This window comes from Trachemys scripta, chromosome 1, assembly GCF_013100865.1.
Source record: "Trachemys scripta elegans isolate TJP31775 chromosome 1, CAS_Tse_1.0, whole genome shotgun sequence".
Classification (NCBI taxonomy): domain Eukaryota; kingdom Metazoa; phylum Chordata; order Testudines; family Emydidae; genus Trachemys; species Trachemys scripta.
This window is the reverse complement of record NC_048298.1, coordinates 269,154,522-269,177,440: the sequence shown is the minus strand read 5'-3', so window position 1 is coordinate 269,177,440 and position 22,919 is coordinate 269,154,522. Positions and strand designations below refer to the sequence as shown.

At 40.1% G+C, this 22,919-nt stretch overlaps 1 protein-coding gene across 5 annotated transcripts in view; it reads right to left on the bottom strand.

Annotated features, from left to right (window-relative positions):
- Positions 1-22,919, bottom strand: part of KLF12 (Kruppel like factor 12) — a 348,332-nt gene that overhangs the window by 173,942 nt on the left and 151,471 nt on the right. For 4 of the 5 annotated variants that reach the window (XM_034758347.1, XM_034758346.1, XM_034758348.1 and 1 more), the window contains one exon: positions 12,435-12,524. The exons of the other annotated variant lie outside the window; for it this stretch is intronic. In XM_034758347.1, coding sequence (XP_034614238.1) covers positions 12,435-12,524 — 90 coding nt within the window. The remainder of the gene's footprint in view (positions 1-12,434; positions 12,525-22,919) is intronic. 5 annotated transcript variants of the gene reach the window in all.

Sequence of the window (22,919 nt, the reverse complement as noted above, 5' to 3'; positions counted from 1 at the left end):
TATCATTCAAATATATAAAAAATAACTTGTTTTATTAGGAAAATACAATACATTGCATGAGATATATGTATTATGATAATACATTAGTCTGTGTGTATATGCAAAGCTGCCTGTTGAAGTAAGGCTATGTATTAGTCTAGAAAATGCACATAATAAGCAAGTTCTGAAGTGCGTACGCAGCTGAATATGCTGATGAATCTCACACTCATTACATACTCTTTTCAAGCTGTTAGCAGATAGTGATTTAAAGATCTGACACACTAGGGAAGAAAACAAAAAACTGTATCAGAATACATTTCAGAACACAAGGAAATACATCTCTACCCTGATATAACGCAAACCGATATAACACGAATTCAGATATAACCCATAGCCCAATTATTAAAATGTAAATATTTATAGCCTAATAGTTCTAAGTCTCCAACAGTAAACTGTTTATTCAAATGAAAAGTTTTATTTGAGGATTAGAGATATATTGTTTTCTTAAACTCAGAGGTGTTTTGAGTTCTGTTTTAGTTCTGCAGCAAACCACACTGACGAACGGAATTCAAAGCATTAATCTACTGAATACCTTTCCCCTCGTTTTTCCATCAACCAAAATAAACCCCAATATTTACCCAGAAAAAATATTAATAGTTTTTTTGCACTGATTTTCACCTATGTTTTTTGTGGTGATAATAAACACTGATAAATTCCTGGGGAAAATTAAATAAATAAAAACTGAAAACAAAGGGCCCTAAATATTTCAAATGCTAAAGCAATTTTTCATAACACTATACTTTTAAGTTATGTATTGGCAACTTTTTAAATGATCCAAAAACTATTCCTATACAAACCTTTTTATCATTATTTACATGAAATTAAACATAAAACGGTAATGTGGAAAACTGCTAATATTGCAAATTATTTGTACAATTCATTGTACCCATTCCTACAGTGTCTCCCCCCGCCCCCCACCCGCATCACTGCAGTTTCTAGGTTCCCTGGACTGTGTTAGGGGTTCCTAACTGGGTTCCTCTTCCACCTCTTGACATTTGGTTAAGGATCAAGACACTATATTAACATAATTGCAAGTGCTTTCCACAGCGGAACTCATACATTACTCTGTTGTGTTTAAAGAGGTTGTTTTCTCAATCATATACATCATATACATCATGCATTCAGACCAGTTCTGTCCTGGGCAAAAATCTAAGAACATATCATTATAATTAACTTTATAATACAGGTATTTTAAGTAAAATGTCCGAAGATTCATGCTCCATAATACAATCATATAACATTCCATGATCATATGAACAAGGCTGGCAGTGTAGATTCCCAGTCCTCTCCCCACTCAGAAGAAAAAAAAATTACAACAGAATTCTCTGCTCTACAGTACTAAATAGAGGCAATGTTCATATTAAACTCTTATCAGTGCACATCTAAATGATCAGGCATTGCTTTTCAGTACAAGAACAACAAAATAATATCAGATAACCTAAAGGAAAGGCACAAGGGAAACATGTGGAGCCATTCAACCTACACTAACAATAGATATCCTGGCATTATCAAGCCAGAGTGTTATGACACTGTGACAAAGCACAGGGCAGACAGCAACCAAATCAACTATCAAAAGCAATGCAATGCAATAAACTCTCCAGAGAGGAAGAGGCAAGTGATCTCAAATGGTGACTTTGAAGTGAAAAATATCCAGCCCATCCATAATCCAAAGAACACTCGATAGTATGCTATCTTTTGGGAGAGAGGACAAATTTGGAAAAATGATATGGAATTCCCAGTCATTGCAGTCTAGAACAATGACAAGAGTTCCATTTATATTCAGTAGATAAAATCAAGTACGAAGACTGAAGCTGAGGTCAGTGTAGACAGTCTTAGTTTATTGTGAACAGAGAAATTAGGAGATCGACGCTAGAGACCAGCCAGTGAATGTGAGTGGTATAGAGATGAGGGGCTTGGATTCATGTAAGAGTAAAATGCTTTCTGTAATGATGAAGTTGACCAATGATGATGACCACTAGAGGAAGGGGGAAACTAACAAACTCATGTGTTCAAAAATGGCAAGGTTTGTTATAGGTGGACTTGAATCTACTCTAAAGAATGGCATGCTAATAGGGGCGGGGGATAGTCAAAGATCTTTTTACTTCTCTAGTTTCTATGAAATCTCAGCCAAACAACAAGATGTACAGAAGAATGAATGTGAAAGCAGACATCTTTAAATAATAGTTCATTAAATTCTCATTCTCACAGCATGAAATAAAGGAAAAAATCCAGTAAAGCATAATCCTTAAAATAATGTACGTAAGCACTCATTTCCAGAGAGAGAGAGAGAGAGAGAAGGAAAAATGCTTATAATGCTAACACACACACATACACAGAGAGAGAGAGAGAGAGAGAGAGAGAGAGAGAGAGAACTTTCAGTACTTCCCAGCAGGATAGAAAGTAAAATATTCATTAAAAATACTATTTATAAAACCACCTCAGATAGGGAAAAGAGAATTAAAGAACAGCAATAAATAAGAGAAAAATAAAAATGATCCCTTTCCCATCATAAACAAACAAGATTAAAATAATTTTAGCAATACTGCAAGACAGTGGAGTTTATATCACATTGCTGAGACACACTGTAGTGCTATAAATTACTATATTGTATTGCTTAATATTTGTTTTATTTCTGTTAAGCTGCATTGTATATAATAAAACAATTTATACTTGTAGAACACTTTGCTTCTGAAGATCTCAAAGTGCTTTACAAAAGCAGGTAAGTTTAATATCGCCAGTTTACAAAAGGGGAAACAGACACAGAGTTTGTTTGTTTGACCACATGCACACAGTAAGTCAGTGGCAAGCATAGGAAAAGAACCCCAGTGTTTTGATTCACTATTCAATGTTCTAACTGCATTGCCATGTTTTCCTGCTCAAAATACAGACTTCTATCTAACTCGTAATACAGTGACCACCCTGAAGCACGTAAATCTGACAATTTCACTTAACTGTGCATCTAATCTGCTTCTCCCGGTTTCCCCTTTTCCTGGCTCTGCTTGTATCCCCAATTTTCTTAGGTATTAATCAACTTTTCCTCAGTCCCCCCAGCCCGCTTATACACAATCAAATAACATAAGGTTAGTACTCAAGAAATGGGCCATAACAGCAGCCATGGAAAATGAAAGCTTTCAGTTTATCCACAGAACACATACAGCATGGGCAGTAGCTGTGCAAGCCTCAAGCTTCCTCACACTGCCTCCTATAAACTTGATCCAACTTGACAGAGAGACCTCAAGGAAGTGTGAGAGATCAGTTCCACCCCAATCAGGTGTGCTTGATTGTTGACCTCTATATTGGACCAGTTAATTCTGTTTGGGGCATACAGATACTTATTCTATAGGAGATGCACTCAGTTTGAATCAATTTTATTTTATTTCACCTTGCTGTACACTGACCTAAAGTTGGAATGTCAACTGAAGCATAGTACACGCAACTAGGATGGGTACCCAATTTTTAATTCCAATATGTAAAGAAATTATTGGCATCAAAAATTGGGAACTGCATTATATTATATTATATCATGCCTGTGTTTACACTGAAAGTGAAACTGTAACAGATTATATTGCTATACACACCTCTACCCCAATATAACGTGACCCGATTTAATACGAATTGGGATATAACGCAGTAAAGCAGCGCTCCAGGGAGCCGGGGCTGCTCACTCCGGCGGATCAAAGCAAGTTCGATATAACGCGGTTTCATCTATAATGCAGTAAGATTTTTTGGCTCCCAAGGACAGCGTTTTATCGGGGTAGAGGTGTAGTAAGTTCAAATGGCTTAGTGAATGTATTACATTCATTAACGTATTTACAAGCTCACATCAGACAGATATCAAAGTTCAGAAACAGGTAGATGTCAGGGCTGATTGAAAATTTTCCATTTGAACTGTTTTGACAGAAAAGTCATCAAATTAAACAATTTTTTGGGGAGGTATCTGCTTTTCCACAGAAATTTTTTTTTACATTTTATACAAAAAACAGACACTCAGAAACCCAGAAGTTTTCAGCAAAAAACTGATTCAGAAATGCTGTCACAGTGCCCTATGGGAGCTGTTGTTCATGTGCCTTATGCACCTATTCTCTTCTATGGCCTGTGCCCCAGCCACACTACATCTCCCAGGATGCAATCTGGCAGCTCAGCAAGAGGGGAGACTGTGGTGCATCATCTGGTCAGGGATCCAGGCCCATAGAGAACTGAGATGCAACTCACTTGAACTGTAATTCCCATGAGGGACTGCACGGACATTTCCAAAATCAACATTTTTTTTTTATTTTAGGAGGAAATGTTTTGGTTTGGGGGTTTTTCTGCCCAGACAGTCAAAATTAGTTCTAGTAGATGAGAATGCCACAGTCATTTTATGACAATATCGTGACACTAACTGGAAATCAACTGAGCAGCTGTATTAAGGCATCCTGAACACATGGAACAGCCCCCCAGCTCCCATGTATCAAACATTATCTCTCTTCTCCTTCAAATCTATCCATAAAGCCAATTACTTATGCTAACTCTTCCTGCACTGAACCCCTCTCCGTTGATGCCATTTTGCTTTCTTACATTTGTACTGGTCACTTTTACCTGTCACACTAGTCTAAGTTAGACTGTGAGCTGCTTGGGGATGGGACCTTGCCTTTTGGTGTGTTTTATATTGTGCCATATATGCCTAGTGCACACAGTAAATAAAATAAAATAATAAATAAATAAATAAATAAAATAAGAATGAGAATAATAAGAATAATAGTGCAGGTATTTGGAAGAAACCCATCACAATGGCCGCTAAGCATACCTTTAGCCAGATAAAAACAGAACCAAACTCAGTCACAGGATTGGGGATCATGTTCTCTGCAATGCTTCACAACAGCTCATTCAGCTACCTTGGAAAGGTGAGCAATGGCAGATAATAGTCAGTAAATTACGTTTCAGAGGATCCCAGGTCCTACTGTTAGCTGAAATTCTGGACAGCATGATGCATCTTACAGAATACAATATCCCACCTGCTTTTTTTATACCTATAAACTTGGCTAACTTGACAAAGTGCTTGTACAGTCTTTGGTATTATTGTCATTAGATAGCTCAAACAGACCCATTCTACAATTAGGAAAGCAAAACTCTTATAATTAAAAGTTGTAAAAAGGCTGGGTATTTTCGAATATTAGGGGCCTGCATCTGATCCCAGAGAAATGAATGTAAAATCCCATTTGCTTCAAAATGAACAGGATCTGGACATAGGCGGGGACACATCCAGCCTCTTTAGGCCATCACTTTTATATTAGTCTTGAATACATTACTCTTATAGACTATATTAGGGCCTGAACCTGCAAACCCTTAACATGACTGCTGTCCTGGATCAGGTCCACAGTCTGACTGACTCCCATTGGAATCAGAAAAATGCTCAACAGTAAGGGTGTTCAGGATCAGGACCTTAAATGGCCTTTGAGAGCAGGATTTGCTCTGTTTATGAAGGACTATATAAATGTATGGTTCTGTATACATGAATAATGACTCATAATCATAATAGCATCCATATTTTAATAATACACAATAATATTTCCAGTATTTTAATGGTATATCTGGAAGTATGGCAGAAGGAAAATGACAGAAAGTAAACATATGCAATTTTCTGTGCAGGATGGGAGGATACAGGATATGTTGGTGGGTCCCTATTTGAGAAGTAGCCATATCACCATGCTAAACCTGCTATATCATTTTAAGAATAAAAAAGGAACACCAATCACTATCTGGCTGGAGGAAAGAGTGACAAATTATAAATAAAAAGTAGCAGTATTTTTTTTCTATTACCAACACAGAGAACTCACAAACACTACACTAAAATCAGTTACATGTTATCAAAAAAGTTTTACCATATAATCAACAAAAGGAAATTTGATTGGAAAGTCAAACAGGATATCACAGTATTCAGTCACTTTGAACCTACCAGGCTGCTATTTCATCAATAATTAATATTTCAGCCTATTTTCCCTCACTTTCAATATTAAGTTATGTATATAGCTTACATGGTTTTGGTCCCAAAAATCAGATATGCAGCAAAGGAAAAGACCCCACATGCTACTCCACCATTAGAATAACAAGCAGGTGCTGCTATCTACACATATACATGCTATCAACTTTAAAATTTTGGAAATAAGATGGAATACCAGGCTGGTGGTGGTGATGGGGGGGAGGTTTATGGATAGATGGATCCCTTTCTTTCTTTCTTTCTTTCTTTCTTTCTTTCTAAACAAGGGCAAGGGTTATGGTGCATTTTCAATCACTGACCATTTTTAAATCAAGATTTGATGTTTTCCTAAAAGATCTGCTCTAGGAATTTTTGAGAGGAACTTCTACAGCCCATGGTATACAGAAGGACAGACTAGATTATCACAGTGGTCCCTTCTGGCCTTGGAAACTCTGAATCATATTAGAAGGCTAGATTGCAGCCTGTGTGATTCCCAAAGTAACCTAGCAGCAGTCATTGCTATCAAGACTATCCTGAACTATGATTCAATACAATTTTAGAGATCTATGAATTTAAAAGGGACTGTTTTGTTTAAAGCATTATTGTCATCACAAAGGCCATGCCTCCAGAACTATATAGCACTTCTGCCATGGTGAGGCAACTGTTGCAATTACCCTGGCTGCCCTAGAATTGTCACATTTGTTATTATGTATATAGCCTCATAGGTGTGCATGATATTTTACAGATATATAAGATGAGAAGATCATATGGCAGGAGGGGAAATAGACTTGGGAGAGCAATATTAGCCTTTTAGTGGGTTTTGTCATTGTAGTCATTCTTTTCAACATCCAGTCACGGTCAGCAATGGGAATAGAAATGGATGAAGCAGAAACTATGGGGTGAATTGAGGATGACAGAAATGATCTTTGAGGAGAGATTTGAGGAAAGAGAGTAAAGTGGTGAGAATGGAGGAGATTAAAAGATTTGAAAGTTGTTGAAAATTGAGAGTACTTTATTCTGTCTCTCTAAAAAACACTGATATGGTCCTTCTTTATACCTACTCCAGTAAGAAAGGACGAATAATATATATTACCCCCAATATTTTGCTTTGGGTTTTCAAATATATCCATATAAAACAGCTGCCATATGGGTACATGTGATACATATTACCAAAGTGATTCAGATCTATTAGATAATGTTACATAGCTTTCAAGCATCATCTAATTTGGGATGCATATGTTTCAATTTTGCATCTACAAATGCAAAAAAATTAAATCCTTTTAGCAAAATTAGGGCCTGCAAACACTTATGCAAATGTATAACTTAACTTATATTAGTATAGTTATGCATGTTCTTAAATGTTTTCAGGATCTGAGCCTTATAAACTGCAATTTGTATAGGCCTTTTATACTTCATATTCAAGCCACTTAGCACATTACATTTTAGCCCATTTTTAACATTACTTCTGTTAATTAATTCATTGGCAAAACTCTGTCACTGAAATGTCTCTAACTTTTGCATGTCTCTTTAGTGCACAGTATTTTTTTTCAAACTATTTCTTGGTACAGCCTGAACGTGAACATTTTTCCTGCTGAAATGCCTCATTTTCTCCTGTAAAGAAGCTGGGTTGCTTCTTACATGTTTCTCTCTGAAGCTGGGTACTGCTAGACAAAGATTTTACTGAAGATCAAAAGATTTCAAACAGTAGGACACCAGAGAATATTAAATGATAAGCACATTTAGATTTCTAAGGTAATTTTACCAAGTTATTAGTAATACTAGCTCTTGTTCCACAGTAGGAGAGGTAATAATGAATCTTTGTTAAAGGGCAATGCAGTAGCTTTTATGTAATGCCGTCTCTTCACTTATGATAAAGTCATTAAAGCAGCACTGTGTCTTTTTGAGACCTCATACAATAATCTGCACTAAATCTCCCATGCAAAATTAAGGACAGCATTTCACTAGAAAAATAAGCATCCACTCTCGCTAATGCTGATGCTTTCCAAAAATTATAAATTTAGAATAAATCAGTAAAGCTTTTCACAGTGCAACTGCTTAACATTTTTCAAAGCAAATAGAAAATCCATTCCCCTTGCAAACTCCTCTATTCCATATTCATCTGGTGTAGGGCTACCATATGTCCGTATTTCCCCGGAAATGTCCAGCTTTTTGGTCTATAAATAGCCATCCGGGGGGGATTTTTAAAAATCTAAAAATGTTCGGGATTTCCCCCCGGTCGGCTATTTATAGACAGAAAAGCGGCGGCCAAGAACCGCTAGGCAGCCAAAGCCCCTTCCCGTCTCCCCCCATCCCCTGCAGCCTTACCACGCTGTCCGGCCCCACAGCTGTCTTCCCCCTCCTCCCCTGCCCTGAACGCTCCGCCCACCTGCTCCTCCCCCTCCCCCTCCCCTGCTTCCCGCGAATCAGATCTTCGCAGGAAGTCTGAAAAGAAGCAGGGGCAGGTGAGAGGCAGCAGCAGGTAAGCTGGGGTGGGGGGGCGCGAGGAGGAGAGCTCCGGGGAGGCACGGCCCTGGCCGAGTGGCTTCCTCGGGTCCGGGCCAAGCGGCGCCTGGCGGCCCCAGCGGCTCTGGCCCGGCTCCAGCCCCAGGGCGGCGGCCCCAGTCCTGGCCAAGCACACCAGCCCGGCGCCGGCCAAGTACCCCCAGCCCAGCTCGGGCCCCAGCAGCACTGGCCCCGGTTCTGGCCAAGCACCTCCGGCCCGGCCCCAAGCCCCGCAACCCCGGGCGGAGCTCCGGCCGGAGTGCTGCCCGATTCCTGAGCTCTTTAAAGCTGACCCTGGTCAGGGGACAGGGAGGGAGGCTTGGATGGGTCAGGAGTTCAGGGGGGAGGGCTGTCAGGGGGGCAGGGGTGTGGAGAGGGGTTGGGATAGTCAGGGACAGGGAGCGGGGGGGTTAGATGGGTCTGGGGTTCTGGGGGGGCTGTCAGGGGGGCAGGGGTGTGGAGAGGGGTCGAGGCAGGCAGGGAGCAGAGGGGGTTGGATGGGTCAGGAATTCTGGGGGTCCTGTCAGGGGGTGGGGAGCAGTTGGATAGGGCACGGGAGTCCCAGGGGGTCTGTCTGTGAGCGGAGGTGTGAATATGGGGTGGGGGTGTGGATAAGGGTTGGGGCAGTCAGGGGACAGGTAGGGTTGTAGGGGGGCAGTGAGGGTGGGGGGTTCTCAGGAGGGGGCAGTCAGGGGACAAGAAGCAGGGCGGCTTAGATAGGGGGTAGGGTCTTAGGGGGCAGTTAGTGGCAGGGGTCCCAGGAGGGGCAGTCAGGGGATGAGGAGCGGGGGGGGCTTGGGGGTTCTGAGGGGGGCAATCAGGGGGTGGGAAGTGGAAGGGAGTGGATGGGGCAGGGCAGGGGCGGGGCTAGAGCGGGGCTCCTCCTCCCCCAGTGTCCTCTTTTTTGCTTGTGGAAATATGGTAACCCTAGTCTAGTGATCTCCATCTCCCAGGTCTTGTCTTCACTGCAGTGTTAGCTTGAGATATAACTGAATTGTTGTCCTTAACCTAACTCCCATCCACACATTTAACTCAAGTTAGATAGTGCTTTAAACTCAAGTTAGCTGGCCTGTTGGGGAGGGCTGGGATAGGCTGACTTCAAGTGTTGCTAGAGCTAGTAATATAGTGGGGATATGCAACTCTGTAAGGCTAATACAATCACTCTGTGCAGTTTGAGTGTTGTTTTGCAGTGTGACCACTCTCATGCGAATTATGGTAACTCAAGAGGAATTAATTTGCATGTAAATAACTCGAGTTAACACTGCAATGAAGACAAGCCCCCCGCAAAAATCTACTTCCAAAAGTGAAATTGAAGTCAAGATAGGAGTGACAACTAAAATTGTATGCATCTTGATTGACTCAAATATGATACATTTTCCAACACACAACTATCAGAAGGCACATAAATTAATACATCATCAAAATAATAGTATTTTCCATGCTAGTTTTGAGAGTCTTATGTACTCAGGTAATCTGTATTATCATTGCAGCTGGGTATACTGGGGGACAAATTTTCAGATTTGTGTTGTGCAAGTCTATGGCAAGCGAAATCTTCAACAAATAGGATTACAGCTTTTTATGCTAACCAGTAATCCGACACCATTATCTGATTCATGCAGTAATGCACAATTTTTTTTTTTTAAACAATCTTCTGACTAAGTCTGGAACCTAACCTTCAAAACCCAAAGCAGATCAGAAAACTCTAGTGACTCTGTTGCAGTTTACATTTAAAGCCCTCCTCTTCCCCCCAGCTTTGCCTTCTTCAAATCCTCCCATTTCTTCAACTTCTATTCATCCATAGTTCATACTTGTACCACCTCTTTTCCCTCCAATTTTAATTTCAGTTAATTCTAGTAATACACTTCCTTTCATTATTTCATCTCACCAACAATGCAGGATTGTTTTTTATTGGTACAGTTTTCAGTGGCATGTCTAGTCTAATATAGTCTTAAACAAACTGAGTGATGGAGTTTCCGCCGTTCTTTTAGGTGACTTAGATGGTAACCTCTTTGGAGTATAGACCACGTCTTTCTATGTGTTTCTACCGCAACTAACACAATGGAGCCCTGATCCTGACTGGGGCCTCTGGACACTATCACAATGGAAATTAATTAATTAAAATTATTTCACTGTGTAACAGTTTCCACTCAGTATCATTTTCCTACTATACAGCCTAAATCATCACTTTCATGGCCTATCTGTTGATTGCCCCTTAAAGATTCATAAAGGTGATTTATTCTTCTGACTAGACACTACTTTCCTGCCCAAATTAGCAGTGAAGCACATAAACTTCCAAACTAAATTGTGGTCTTTGTCCAAAGCCTTAATCACTGGAAAAAGAGCAATGACGTCATTTTCTGAACATACAAAAGTCCATAAAATTTTATTTATAAAAGACCCAAGGAAATTAGGAAATCGAATAAATTGTTAATTTCCTTCTAGTTTCTAGACCCAAGTAGGTCTCCTGGTATCAAGTCACACTTTACTGAAGCATGGAACCTTTTTTATTAAGGGGACATGCAATACTTAGCATAACTATTTGCTTTTCTCTATCAAAACACATTTTACTATACTTGCTTTCTAGTCAGTATTAAGAAAGGTTCATGGTATACATGGGTTTCATGCCAGCCCTCACAGAAGTTATTAGAAAGATTGCCACTAATGAACCAGTCTTTTCAGCACATGGTTTATAAAAAGGGCCTAGTTTTGTTGCCTTCTGACCCTCCATACTGTATTGCATTATGCCATCTCCCTAGGTGTGTTGAGAGTGCTCCTGTATAACCTTTAAGAAGCTGCATGGATGAATTCCCTTAAATGGTGTCTTTCCTCTCAGAATGAAGCTGGGAGGACATTTTAGGCAACTGTTCTTCCACTTCCAAATCCTTCAAAGTGAGTCCCATAAGGCTCAATCCTTTCCCCCATATTGTTCAAAATCTAAATGAAGCCATCGGGAGAGGAACTGGAAAAACACAGGCTGAAGTGCTAGTAGCTAACAGTCATCTCTAAATCAACGAAATTACCCCTTCTGTTATATCTGCTGCCTAATGAGGGCATCCATCTGCAGAAGGTTACATTGGTCTGCAATATCTGAATCCTTTTGCACTCCTCAATGCTACTGGATACCCATATAGGGACTGCCATAATAAGACAGTATCCTATCACCATCATCAGTGTCTCCATGATCATCCACACATTCCTCATTTCCAGGCTTAACTCTGCAACTCATATCCAAGAGTGAAGCAACTCACACTGAAAAAGCTCCAACTGTACAAAATGCAGTAGCCCTTCTTCTTAGAAACATTGGCTGCTGTGATTGTAACACCCTAGCATTCAACACTTGCTCTCCACTGAATACACAATCCAGTTCAAAGTCTCTGTCCCAATATTAAAGTCTTCTGTGAGGTCAGATTTAACTACCTGAGAGATCACCGCCTCCTCCATGATCATAATCTCTCAAAGCAGCTGTGTTCCACCAGAATAAGGAAGCAGTTTTGCATGAAAAGCATGGAGTTTGCCAGATGGGCAGAGGAAAAAGTGATGGGACAGCTGCTACGGCAAGGTCCCCAAAATATACTACAATGTACAACATAATGTTAATAATAACAGAGAGCAGAAAGTGGCCTATTGTACTCACCACACAATTTTTATTTATTATTTTTTTGGCAGCACTTTCAAAACTTTTGCCAAGCTAAACCCAAGTAAGGATCCACACAGTTCCAGAAACTTTCAGTATATCTTCTTAGAGTACAGATTGCTCTCCACTCCCAATGGATCAGATTGGCAGTTGGCAGATGCATTTCCCAGAGAACTAGCCTCAGGAAGACAACAGAGAGAAGAGCACACCATGCTGGGGAGAAGCTGTCCACTGGAAAGTCTGGAAATGATTACCAAGACACTGAAGAGGAAAGGGGGGATTTGTCTGGAAACCTCTACTTACTCCTTGTTCAGATTCCAACAGTTCTGTTTTAACTCTGACTGCCGGCATCCCATCAAGCATTAACATTCTGTTCTCAAAGGCGTTGATGTCCTAAGTAAGGGGGAAAAAAGAGAAGCAAGAGTCAACTTAAAAGGAAAAAACATGTTTGGCTCAGTTCACCTACAATGCTGCAGATGCAGTACCAGTTTGCTGATTTTTGCTAATTAAAATGAGAATGTTGGACCATCAATTTGCTAAATCCCTAACATGAACACTCACAAAAGTTTGGGAATTAATGTTGTTTGGTACATAGTTACCATCAACTTGTTACTTATATTAAAAATACTGTCAACTATCCTATCAATTGCTTATATGTATGGAAACTAAATCTCTGTGAAAAGAAGAACAGGACTACTTGTGGCACCTTAGAGACTAACAAATTTATTAGAGCATAAGCTTTCGTGGACTACAGCCCACTTCTTCTGATGCAGTGGGCTGTAGTCCACGAAAGCTTGTGCTCTAATAAATTTGTTAGTCTCTAAGGTGCCACAAGTATTCCTGTTCTTCTTTTTGCGGATACAGACTAACACGGCTGCTACTCTAAATCTCTGTGGTACAGCAGGTAATAATTTTCTGATTTCTTTATTTGAAGCAGAAAGATACATATGTATCATCTCTCATTCACTGCTAAGCTATCAATAGTCACCTCTAATCCACCACTGATGCCAGCCTCTATCACCCACTTGTTACATTTTCAAACAAGCACCTTTGTGCTTTCTCCCATGCTGCCCCACAGGCTTGCGAGGAGCTTCCCATAAATATCTGCAAAACTAACTCATTATCCATCTTCAAAACCCTCCTCAAAACTCTCTCTTGCTATGATGCCTACAAAAAACTTGATAATAGTAAGACTGTTGGGCTGAGACTATCATACTAACCAACATTGTCTCATTGTTTCCTTGTACTCCCCACCCATCTGTCTTTCCCCATCTGTTGTCTCTTGTCTTATAGATTGCAAGGTCCCTCTTTTTGTTCTGTGTTTATACTGCACCAAGCATAATGGGGCCTTGGTCATTAACTAGTGGCCGCAGTTCGCTATTCCTGGCCAATGGGAGCTGCGAGCGGCCGTACCTGTGGACGCTCAGGTAAATGAAGTGTCTCGTGGCCCGCCAGGGGCTTATCCTGAACAAGCTGCGAACCAAGTTTGGGAACCCCTGTCCTAGGCCCTATGGTAACTCAAATAATTAATACTACTACTACTACTAATATATATATATATATTAACACAAACACACACACACACACACATACTTCCTCTTTGTAATATTGAAAACTTCAGAGTTAGAATTGGCAGCCTTGTGTCCACACATGGAGTTATTCAGGAAGAGCAATTTCTGAATAGCTATTTCAGAATAACTTCATGTGTAGACAAGCCCTAGATCTGATGGGTGGGGGGTGGGGGAGTCCACAAATAACTGAGTAACTGTATTCCCAAATGCCTTGTTTTCATGCTAAGCTATTTTTAATGTAACAAAAGAAAAGAATGGTGTCCTTTGGAATGACAGAACAGCAACGTTAAGTGAAAGCTTAGAGATCATATTCAGGGCCAAAGCTTCACAAGTAATACTCTGCACTTCTCTAGCACCTTTCAAATGGGTATCTCAACTACTTTTACAAATAGGCACTACGCTGTGCCTTTAAGGCACAGCCCCACAGCAGTGAGTAAAAAGCTGCACCAATGAATACAACAGGGTGGATGAAGACAATTCCTCCATCTTCTTCTATATCACTGAGGGTTAGGTACAATCCATCTTAGCTACAGAAACATAATATTGCTACAACTATTTTACAAATTGGACAACGAAGGCACACAGAGGTGAAAAGTGACTTTCTCAAGGTAACACAACAAATCAGGGACAGACTTTGGAACCAAATCCTTGGGTCATGAATCCAAGCCCCTACTGTAACCACTAATCTTCCTCCTCAGTAACGTAAATCTAATGGGAAGTCTCCCTTATGTGTATTCCGCTGGCAGCCCATCAGTATAATACTCTCCAGTGCATTTATTTATTTTGAAAGCATGTGTTCATTACCATATTTCTTCATACAATTTCTTTTTATTTTACAAATTGAAAGGTGTGAAAATTGCTGCTAACCCAAGTATAGTGTCCCTTGGGGGTGAGGGTCGACAACTCCAGAAAAGCACAGCAACTTTAATTACATGGTTACCTTTGTGAAGTTTGTGGGGAAATGGACCTGACTGGGAAACTGAACATAAAGGAACACTATGAGCATGAAATTTGGTCAATTATAAAAAAAGCAAAAAATAAAAAACAGAAAAACATCTTTAAAAGTATTTTAAGTACTACACCTTCCCAAGAGTCTCAGTTTTCACAACAGTATGAGTAGTTGGGTCTTAAAAACATTTCTACCTCCCCTGTTGCTGCATAAATAACTCACAGTAAAGGGGGAAAACTATGGGCTAGTCTACACCAGAAGCACTGTAGCATGCCTAGTGAAGCACTCTATGCTGACGGGACAGCTCTCCTGTTGGCATAATAAAGACACCCCCGCAAAAGGCAGCAGCTATGTAATTGTGAGACGCTCTCTCTCTGACATAGCGCTATCCACACTGGCGCTAAGGTCAGTATAACTTATGTCATCATTGCTCAGGAGGGTGGCTTATTCAAACTCCTCAATGACATAAGTTATACCGACATAAGTGGTAATGTGTACAAGCCTGAAAACAGGAAAACGAACACGTCAGTTCTCAAGGTACTCGCCAGGGGCAGACCAATTAGCCCATTTAGGGTCCCACTGTCTTAAGCGGGGCTCTATGTAGCAGTTTGAAGGAACTGGGGGATGGGGAAGACACACTGAAATTGATTACACGTAAAATACTCCCATATGCACCAAAGTCAACAAGCTGAACAAAACTTCCTCTATTCTTTTAATAATAATCTTAGATACTACAATAAATTACAGTTTCAGACAAAATAACTGACATTTAAAAGGCAAGCTAAGTTTTTCACCTGTTCCCTACTAAGATCTCTCTCCATAATGTGGCAAGCTTAAAAATGCTGGATACAATGAAGACCAAGAAAATTAAAAATATAATGCTTTAATGTAATTTCTTTAATCATCTTTGGATACCTTGATTTTTATCAGGGGTTGGGGGAGAAGGGATTACGATACCAACAAAATAACTAAGTGAAATTGTTCCAGACTTAAAATTCCTCTTCCCAGCAAGGGTGGTGTATTGTTTACTTATCAGGAATGGATCTCATGTTCTAGGGCGCCACTTAACTTCAGTGGTTTGGATGTGGTTTAGGGTGGAGCAGCAAAGGCAGCCAGCTTGGCATTCCAAGCTCTGTAACGCTTTTATTCCACTTGCTAGGAAGTCCCTTCCCTTTCGTGATTTATAAGAAGCACAGTTTTGAGTTTTACAGCAAGATCAGGAATATAGCATAATAAAGCATCCCTTAGGCTGTTTAGTTTGTAGACAAAGAAGGATGAGCTGATATTGCTTCATATCCCTAAGGAGGTCTGATCCAAATGAAAAGAGGAAGAGACTTTCTTGTGCAGGAGGCACAAGCAGAAGGGGGTGAAAAAAAGAGACAAAGAGCGATTCAGAAAAGGCAGGTTTAATGAACTGTTAGAATCTGATTAGAGGCTAATGTCCCTTTTAGTGCTTTGTACCAATTTACAGCTGATATACTTTAACCATTTTTCCCACTGGCTGTGATAAACTCATTAGTTTTAAAAATACAAGCTAACCAGAGTATTCGAAGTTTAAAACTGATAAATCATGGAAACCTGACTAGTTCATGTATCATTTAACACATTTACATTTAACTAAACTTTCATGGCTCCCCCCTCCATTTGTTGCCTAAAATTATATTTCTTAAGAGGTAAGTTCTGCTTTTTGAGCTGTGGTCTGAAGAATGAGCATAGTGAACAGTTCTGGCTTTTGGATCATGTTTAATTTGGACTGGGAATAATCACAGAAACAGACTTCTCCCAAATCATTTATTTTTGCACTTATAACTAACTGGTTAACTTGGGACATGGTTTGCTACCTCCCAAGCAGATCTAGTCTGTATATCATAAGTAAAAATGAAATCTTTAGTCCAATATTCACATATAAACTTGCTTAACCATTTTTGAGCCGGAGAGAGAGAAAAAATAAACTGAACGCTTTTCCAAGTACCAAAAAAACCCCTCACTTGACTATTTTTGAAACAGCTGTAGAAGGAAAGTTGACTGTTGCTGAGAAGAACCTTTGAGGGTAAATTGGTTTTAAATTTGACTGAGCTATGGTGCATGCTTTTGAAAAATCACACTCAATTTTTAACAACCAGAGCTGTAGACCGGGGGAGTGTCAGGTGTACTTTCCATGTATGAATGATAATTTTCTTGCATATTCAAGCACAAATAGAAAAAATATAATAAAGCAACATATTTGATAGTCATTAATGAAGCAGGGCACTTTCAAAATAATACCTATTTCTTAGATAGCATATTTTTATTGGTAGATTTCAAACCACTTTACAAGGAGGTCACTATGATTATTCTGACCTGAAACACAGAGAGGTGAAATGACTTGTCTAGAGTAGCCCACCAGGCCAGTGGTAGAACTTAGATCTCCCAACTCTCAGTTCAGTGCTCAATCCCCTAGACCACATTGCACTGAAGGTCTCTCAGCTGCAATCTCCTTGCTTGCATATTGGATGAGGCCAGATTCCATAGTCTTTATTTCACCATATTTGGAATATTGTATACAGTTTTGAATGCCTTGATATAGGATTTTGACAAACTGGAGAGAATTGAGAACAGAATAAAAAGAATGAAAGGATTTGAGAGGAGTGACCAGGAAAGAATGGTTTAAAAAACAAAAAACATGATGTACCTAATATGCATAGCTTATGTGAAAAAACTTGAGGTAATTTAACAAACTTCAAATATCTGATTGGTTTTAAGAGTAAAACAAGGGAGGTGTTTATGGTAGTCACATGAGAAATATGTGAAGAAAAAGTGATGAACATGAGCAAAAGAAAATATACACTGAACATTAGCAACATTTTTAACAATAAATTTGATTCAACTATGTAGTAGTGTCCTAAGGTAGAATCCTGGTTGTAAGAGTCAGCGCTTGTCTATACTACAGAGTCTTTGAAAGAATAGCTATACTACTACAATCACACCAACTGAAAGAGCTTCCTAGTGGAGATGCAGCAGAAGCCCACAGGAGTTCTGCCTGTATAACTAAACCACCTCCCCAAACATTATTATCTAAGCCAGTGGTGCTCAAACTTTTCCTGTCCTTACCAGTAGTGGAATCTGTCCATGCCCCCACTCGATTACTACACAGTTGATTCAGCAGAGGAGTTTGGGCTGACTGCAGAGCTGGGGACAGACTGGGAATGGGGGAGGAGCTGGGACTAGAGGTGGAGCTGGCCTAGGGTTGGAGAGGAAATGAGGGCAGAGCTGGACTGTGGGGGAGGGAGCACAGAATGGAGCTGTGACTGGAGCCTGAGCTGGGCTGGGGGCAGAAGAAGGACCAGAGCAGAGCTGTGGCTGGAACTGGGTTGGGGATGGAGCAGAGGGCAGAGTGGAACTGTGGCTGGAGTTGGGCTTGGGGCAAAGCAGGGCTGGGTGGTGCTCCCCCCTCACCCTCCGTGGGAGCTGGCCCAGGGCCCAGTGCGCCCCCCCAAAAAAGTTCCTCCACGCCCACTTATGGGAGCATGCCCCACAGTTTGGGGATCACTGATCTAAGCCAACAGAAGCACTCTTATGTCTGTATAGTTGCATTGACACCAGGGTTTTTGCTGGCATAGCTATGTTGGCCAGCAGTATGACATTTTCCCACACACCTAGCCAGCACAGCTATTCCGTAAAAACTTTGTGGTGTAGACTAAGCCTTACTGAGAAGTAGACTGACCAAGATACTTGTGAATGTGACACAAGAAGAAATTTTGCTCTGGCAGGGAAGCGTACATAACCTGATAGAGCAGGGGTAGGCAACCTATGGCACGCGTGCCAAAGGCGGCATGTGAGCTGATTTTCAGTGGCATGCACACTGCCTGGGTCCTGGCCACTGGTCCAGGGGGCTCTGCATTTTAATTTAATTTTAAATGAAGCTTCTTAAACATTTTAAAAACCTTATTTACTTTACATACAACAATAGTTTAGTTATATATTATAAACTTATAGAAAGAGACCTTCTAAAAATGTTAAAATGTATGACTGGCACGCAAAACCTTAAATTAGAGTGAATAAATGAAGACTCGGCACACCTCTTCTGAAAGGTTGCCGACCCTTGTGATAGAGCTTTTCCATCTATGATTTCTATTATTCTAATTTGACTTCATTGTCTTCCTTAATAGATTCACCAGTCCAACCTAAACAAAGTGTTTTACCATTAAAACACATTCAGACCCCTAATCGACTCATACAGAAGCCAATAGCTAAATTTAACTCCCATTGACTTCAGGGGGTACAGGATTGGATCCTTATCCAGGAATTTTCGGTATATGTTGTAATAATACAGCTTCCTGTGAGAGCAAAGATCTTTTAGCACAAATGCATACTCAGCATGTGTGTTTGAGCCTCACTTTGAACTATATATGAGAATACCAAAGGCACTGTTTCATGGATAAGTAACAACTGGGTTTTGAAATATCTTTATGAAAAGGGCAAAATGGGACTGGATATCCTGAAAAGATAAAAGGAGATTTTTCCCCCAAAAGATTTTCCTTCAAGCCACAGCAACAAATATTCTACCCCCGTAACACAGAGAAAGCTCCGATTGAGACAGCTACAACAAAGTCCTAAAGCATGTAGGGCATCTGTCATTTACGACGACACATTTTTAAAAACCCACTTTTTTAATACTTATGAAATCATGTTATAAAATAGTACACGTCAGAGTGAACAGCCAACTATATACACATATTTTCATGTCTCAAAACCAAAAACCCTATGCACGCTGGGAGCAAACCTCTGTGTCTGCACAGGAGGAGAGTTTGCATATAGCCAGTCAGAGCATAATCAGGGGATAAGTTTGTAAATAACATCCAGCAAATGCAAATGAGATGCACAAAAGCCATTTCTGGAATTGCCATTTACTGCTATTGCCAAACAGGAGAAACAGCTCACTTGCTCGAGCTTAAAAACTGCACATAGAAGGAAGTGAGAATAGGAGCAGTTATAGGGCCAGCCATTGATTGAAATTCTTCCAAAGCTTCCCATGAAACACTCTCTCAGCCAGATGTTCAATGCCTCATGATATATTCTGGACACAGAGCTGTCATATGTCTCCAAGCCTGCAGCACCCACACTCCTCATCCTCACTTCACCTTTCCAGTGAGCATTTGCTCAGCAGCCCTACCAGTGGGTCTGTGCTGCTTTCTCATATCCTTCATTTGAACTCCTGCAGGACCAAGTACTCTGTCGGCTATTTAGAATAGAATTCCTTTGACAGATTTTCTAACCCAAGAAGAATCCAGGCTACCTCCACTTGCTCCTGAAGTGTTTTCCATTGTCTTGATCTTGGTAGAACATTCAAGTATTTCCATAATGACCTGAATGCCTGCGGTGCTGGAAAAACTTCATTTTCATCTCAGAAGTAGGATTTCCTAATGGATTATAAATGTTAGAAAATTCTTTAATTTTCACATTATAATGTAGGTTTAGATGTGGGATGAAAAACCACTCATGTTTCCATTTTTGAAAAATGAAGCATCAGTTACTCGGGGGAGGAACAGCATAAAATTTGTCAGATTATTTGTATTTAAACCTAAAGGAATGAATAACTTTTAAGAGAAGTAATTTTGGAGGCCTAATCACTGATTGTGAACCTCTTAATCAGCTTTCATGTCTGCAGAGCTTGCTTCTTTATTCCAGTCACATTTAAGCAAGTTTTCAGTGAAATATTATAATTTCTTGATGCAGTCTTTGATTCTTCATTTCATTCGTCTTTCAAAGTTTTCAATCATCTTGCAAATCTTAATCTTGTTCTTGAATATTCAAAATTATCTCCAGATGAAAATTTCAACAACATTCCTTTTACAGTTTTCTGCCCTTTTTCTTTGATTCTCGTATTAGAGACATCATTAGTCTATTCATAGCTGGACCCTGTTTTTCCTGCTGCACTGCAATCTTTTATCAATTTTTCCAGATATGTATATTTATTATTATACTGAAAAGATCAATGGAACTTTAATATAATGAGACTTTTATAGGTTTTCCACTATTAGTGGAAATATTGCCACTCTTCCCTCTTCATTTTGTCTCTTTGGAATACTCTACTAATCATATGCTCCATGACAGTTTTTGTCAGAATCTTGCTGTGACACAGACATGCCCAAGTAGATAATATTACACCTATGTCAGACCATCTTCTCAGTATTTCATCAACGAGGTCATGTGTGGTCTCTGCTGAAAGCTAAGTAGTAGCTGATTGTCATGGTTATTGCAAAATGTTTGTACAGAAAACTATTTTAGAGCTATGTAAATTATAGCATATTATGTTCCAAGTCTGTTGAGAATAAACCTATCACATGAGGAGGCGGAGCCTGAGAGTCAACATAAGAACAATGAACATCCGTGGACACAGCCTATGTGTACTGCCTGGAGATTTACAAAGACACATGAACACCAGGAGAGTTCTCGTAAGTAGGGCTAAGAGACAATAGCTTGTGACTGTAAAAGGGCAGTGGTGGCCCAAGTGGTTATCCAACACAGAGAGTGACTCAGCCAGTAAAAGCTGTCTTGTGAATTGGTGTACACTGTGGATGTACAGAAGACAGGAGACTGGGCAGTCGAGCGTAACAAAGCGAGATGTGTAAATTGCTAGCCTGCAAAGGGAAAGAGCAGGCCTCACGGAGCCCATAGCAGAGTTCCTATGTTGCCAACAGCAGATGAATGAGGAGAGTTTCTCATCAGGGGCACAGTCAAGGCTCCCTCCTGATGTAATCAGGTGGTAGTGATTCACCCTAGACACTGCAAAAAAGTATCACACTTGCACACCAGGAAGTGAATATTATTTTTACTCGTCTTCTGCTCCTTTGTAGCAATAAGGAGTTACTTCCAGCAGATATAAATTACATATCTATGTTGGGTATTTCTAAGACAGCTATTGCTGTGGTGTCAAAGCACTGTACAATACGGTATGATACCCTGTATTCCATGTTCACCACTTTTATATTGTTATAATATATTTTGTACAAAGTATCCATCTGCGGTATCATTTGAAAACTCATAATCTGCTGCATATTATTATCCTATTGAAATGGGTGTATCAACATTATATGTGAAGTTATGAGATTCTACTGTATGATTGTTACTGAAATATATTGTAAGTCTGGGTAACACCCATAAACCAGTTTTCAGAGACAAAGACACATTGGCAACTCCAGATAGGTATCAACAAAGTCAAGTGGGCTATCACTTAAGCAGCCATTCTTCAGCAACACAGAGGTGTAAACAAGAAATTTACATTTCATCTTGAATCTCATGTCCACAAGGGACTGTCTGTCTACATGCCAGTAGGTAGGCAATCCTCAAAGAAAGGAAGAGGGTATAAAAATAAGAGACAGTTGTGGCAGGTTCAATCACAGAGACCTCCTTGGGACTGCCACCTAATGTGCTGAGACTACCCCTGAGCCAGTTTGAGCCTCCAGAAACCTGCCTTGTTGAATCAGATATGCCAGTCTGCTCCAACACAGACCCAGGGTCTGAACTACGCACACCAAAGCTGCAGACTTAATTGAAAACAGCTTAAGAAGTGCTCCTGTCTCTAGCACCCAGACACCCAGCTCCCAATGGGATCCAAACCCCAAATAAATCCATTTTACTCCGTATAAAGCTTATACAGGGTAAACTCATAAATTGTCTGCTCTCTATAACACTGATAGAGAGATATGCACGGCTGTTCGCTCCCCCAGGTATTAATTACTCTGAGTTAATTAATAAGCAAAAGTGATTTTATTAAATATAAAAGTAGGATTTAAGTGGTTCCAAATAATAACAGACAGAACAAAGTAAGTTTCCAAGCAAAATAAAACAAAACACGCAAGTCTAAGCCTAATAGATTAAGAAACTGATTACAGATGAAATCTCACCCCCAGATATGTTTTTGAAGTTCTTCACAGTCTGCTTTCGTCTTAACTATCTTGAGTGATTTAGTATCGTCTGCAAACTTTGCCACCTCACTGTTTACCCGTTTCTCCAGATCATTTATGAATAAGTTGAACAGGATTGGTCCTAGGACTGATCCTTTGGGAACACCACTAGTTACCCCTCTCCATTCTGAAAATTTACCATTTACTCCTATCCTTTGTTCCCTGTCTTTTAACCAGTTCTCAATCAATGAAAGGATCTTCTCTCTTATCCCATGACAACTTAATTTACATAAGAGACTTTGGTGAGGGACCTTGTCAAAGGCTTTCTGGAAATCTAAGTACACTATGTCCACTGGATCCCCTTTGTCCACATGTTTGTTGA